The 4,103-nt window shown below is 37.8% G+C and overlaps 1 protein-coding gene across 1 annotated transcript; it reads right to left on the bottom strand.

Annotated features, from left to right (window-relative positions):
- Positions 1–740: 740 nt before the first annotated feature.
- On the bottom strand, positions 741–1,576 carry LOC101315294 (LOB domain-containing protein 29-like). The gene is made up of 2 exons (XM_004308797.1): positions 1,255–1,576; positions 741–1,172 (listed from the first exon to the last, which is right to left on the bottom strand). The coding sequence occupies exons 1-2, from the start codon at positions 1,531–1,533 to the stop codon at positions 741–743; spliced, it is 711 nt and encodes a 236-aa protein (XP_004308845.1). The 5' UTR covers positions 1,534–1,576.
- Positions 1,577–4,103: the final 2,527 nt, after the last annotated feature.

Consider the following 4,103-nt stretch of genomic DNA (forward strand, 5'->3'; position numbering starts at 1 on the left):
TTCAATTTCGCGAGAAGTATCAGCAGAGCAATTCACTAAATTTGATGTGATATGTGTTGGATGCCTTAAAGGTACCTCTTTATAGGGATTGTCTACGGTACTAGGATACATATCATACACTCATTTTTAATGTTAGGTGTTTGGGCCTAAGAACCTGAAAAAACCGACCCAAAAACCTGATCAGGCCCAATCGGGCCGGTCCAAAATGGGAAGAGTTCGGTCCGGGCCACAGACCGACCCGAATGCTTTCATTTCGGTACTAAACATGAGAAAATGAGTCATTTTATCATGTTTAGTACCAAAAATAAATAAATAATCTATCCAGCACGTATGATAGAGAAGGGTAGGATGCTATTTACAAATTCAAACTGCCAAAGTTCAGCACGTATGATAAGCTTGAAGCTAAATTGATACCAAAAAATAAAAAAAACACACAAAAGACTCGGAAGCTGTGACCATTTGATCACGTAGCAAAATCAGGTTTTACAAGGGCAGTACAAAATCAAATCCCTCCAATAATCTTTGGAGGTCGATCTCATCATTCCTGCTATTTCTTAAAACTAATACAACACCTGAAGCGGTAGAAACAGTGGTTCCCGATGAGTAGAGACAGTGTGCATGATGGTGGTGACTCCCAGCCGTTGATGCATGCAGGCTCCATGGCAGGACCTACGTGCTTTTACGGTTGGAAATCATTCACGCACACTCTAAAGAAGTAATAATCAAAACCATATAGTCTTTTACTCTCTTTTCCAGTTCCAGGCGATGGAAGGGTCATTCAACCAGGGATTATGTCCCAAGTTCTCTTGGTCTATATCCTCAAGAAACTTTTCTAATGAGTCTTGCGTGGAGCGGTCACCGAATGTCTTGACTTCTTCCCATTCGTATAAAGTAGGCATCTGAATATCCATCTGATGATCATGACTACTAAAGCCTTGGTTGGTACTTGCTACTCCTACTTGCGGCAGTAGTATTGGTGGTTCTGGTTGGTTCTGAAACTTTTGTCTGTCAACAGCAATGTCATATTGTTGTGCTGGAAATACTTGTAACCCCCTGAATGTGTTGGAGTTACTATTTCCTTCAGAACTTCCACAAGCACTTGAATTTGCAGATACCAAGCTAACCATTTGGTTCTGTAGAAGAGTTTCGATCTCCTCCTGTAAGTACGCAACCTGCGCAATGCCGAAAATATATGCTGTCATAAGTTAAACGAGTGTATATGCTAATATGCAAATGAAGCTATAAGAAAGTTACCTGCTGTTGGAGTGCAAAGATTTGTGAAACACATCCATATATCGGATCACGCATCCGAGCTAGTGCTTCATAAGACATGGTGAGAGCAGCATCGCTTCGATGTTGTACTGGCAAGTGCAGCAGAAGCTTGGAGACATTACTTGCACCAAACACTTTGTGCACAGCTGCAAAATGGGTTGCAGCTTGGTCATAGCAGAAGTAAGGAGCAAACACACATTCACTTGTGCATTTTCTCCTCAGAAACTTGCATGCTCCACATGAAGAACCAAGTCCTGTCATAGTCTGCAGCTTTTAGTGGTACTAATCTGTAGTATCAGAGATTGAGATTGAGAATGATTTTTCAGGTGGTGGCTAGTACTATATTTTGACTGGTTTACATCCAAAGTGCTTAGATTCGAGTCTTTATAGCCATCACATAATCGACATTCTTTACTTTAATGAAAGGTATTGTTCTTTTAGGTCTCCTTTATGGCCTGCACTATTAATCTCAATTTGGGTAAGCATTTCTTCATTAGTTAATACTCTCTAAAGGTAGAATCTTCAAGAATGAGACTAATATGGAAGACCTAATCATCATCATCATTTTTTTTTTTTTTTGATAGGGACCTAATCATCATCATCGTAAGCTGGGGCTCCAAAAGATGAGAAATCATGGCCTAGTACATTAAGTCTTATTATGTAGTGGGTCAAGTACATATGTACAGTGGCGATATCTAACTTATTTTTCATATATGGAAGGCCTTATCCCACTTTAACTTCTCACATATGGAAAGTTCATCATACTCAAAACAACATTTATGAGGAAAAGTAGGAGAAGTGGCCTTTCACTTTTTCAGCAATTAGGAAGCCATCTATTAGCTATCAATTTTTGCAGTTGATGATATCTTGTGTATTTTGCGAACTATGGCTTTCAGGGTAGCAATTCATCCATGATGGTATATATGTACAACATGCAGTGAATCCAAACTCATCCAACTGAAAACAACAAAGGTGGCCTTATTTTAGATTACTGCATATAAGCAAAATCTGAAAACTCTGTTAAACGCTACTAAGACGGATAGTTGGCTTGAACGCCTAGGCATTGGTTGGGGCCTTGTTTTAGAACATTGATATGAAAGTATAGCACTAGTTACTTTCACACGCATCAATGGTACGGTAACCAACCATGTCAATTACTTTACTAAAAGTTCATTGAGGTACTGCTCATCTCCACTTACTTGAGCAGCTACACGAGGAATCCATAAGCCAGTAATTTCATGAGGGTTTGGTAAAACTATTGTATCAAACATTACTATAAAAATCCCTTTTTATATACGCATTGTTTCAACATTGCTAGTTAGTTTCCTAGCTTAGGGATTGGGTATAGAGTATCTGACTCATGGCTTCTATAATTGTCTCTATGTAACCAATTCTCCATTATTATGCTAATTTTAAACTGATCATGCATGTACTTAATACCCCATTCACATATTTAAACCTACATTATCAGGTTGGCTGTTGGCCACTTAGTACTTGTGGGTTGGTGCTAATACAACTGTTCTTGTCTTTCAGAACACCACAAAAAGTTTCAAACACAGCAAGCTTCCAAATTATCCCAAATCTCCGAAGCCAAACAAAGAGTTGCAAGTGCTTAAACGTCAATCTATATCTACTATCTCTCTACCGATATATGTGTGTGCTTCATTGGCTCTAGATGTAAAAGCATTATTGGGGACACAGAATGCCATTTGCAGTAAAATGAGTAGCTACTTTCTGTCATTTCAGGACGGTGAAGTTTTTGGCTTCAAGTGAAATGAGATGCATGGGATTGGAATGTTATGGGGATGGTGGGGGAGGAGCTTTCGAGCTTTCGAGTTTAACGATGAAAGTGTATTTCCTTATCATGCTTCAATTATCATTTTCTAGTACCCACCTGCAAATGATAGCTAGGGTTTCTTATTTGCTATTATAGACTTATAGCTAGCTTGATCTCCCAGAGTCCCAGTGTGTATTTTGTTTGAAACTTTGAAGCTCAGTGTGCTTGTGAGTTTGAATAAACCTAATTACCATATATTGGCCGGTAAGACGTGGCTGCTTCTGAGTCCTAGCTTATTTCTGATATTTTCTTTGAAAATTTGAGCTGTCATCAACTCCGGATCGATCAAGTAATAATCGATCCAATTTATTCTTTTTGAAGAAGAAAAGCTATGACTGATTCTGAGAAAGTTGGAGGGTTCAATCACAAAGTTCAATCACAAAAAACTAAAGGAAGCATGCATGCACTGTGGTGGTCATTTGGAATATTAGGCTTGATGCATGTGCTAATTTCCTAGCTTTCTGCATTTTGTTTTCTTGTTCGATCTGTTCATGCATCCTGCAGCTTGAAGAATTCAACTTCTCAGACATAAACCTAACATTGAAGGAAGAGCTTATTAGCCAATACATAATTTTACTTCAGTGTCGACTGTCGACAAATATTTTGTTACCAATGCCATTATGATATTTTCCCAGTTTTATGTCTGTCGTCTAAAAGAGAAGATTAGTGGTGAATCAAACGACATAATCTAAGGACGTCGATAGAGGACTAATGTGGATGAATTTGGGTGTGTGCTTGTTTCCCAGTTTAATTTATTCACTAGAACAGATCGACAATCTTTTATCAAAAATGCATATTATTATTTTCCAACCAAAATTTCCAACCGTAGAATAATGATCTTAAATCTATTACTTAGAGAACTAAAAAATCAGGGTTGTCTACGGTACTGGGATGTATATCATACACCCATTTTATCACTAATTGAAAAAAAAAAACAAATTAAATTATTAAAATTTACAACATTGATAACAAAATTATTACATTTATTTTACAC

This window comes from Fragaria vesca, linkage group LG7 (assembly GCF_000184155.1).
Source record: "Fragaria vesca subsp. vesca linkage group LG7, FraVesHawaii_1.0, whole genome shotgun sequence".
Lineage (NCBI taxonomy): Eukaryota > Viridiplantae > Streptophyta > Magnoliopsida > Rosales > Rosaceae > Fragaria > Fragaria vesca.

Coding starts and splice junctions, on each gene's coding strand:
- LOC101315294 (XM_004308797.1), bottom strand. CDS start 1,533: ATGACAGGACTTGGTTCTTCATGTGGAGCATGCAAGTTTCTGAGGAGA. Junction 1,173..1,254: donor TCTTTGCACTCCAACAGCAG/GTAACTTTCTTA, acceptor GGCATTGCGCAG/GTTGCGTACTTACAGGAGGA.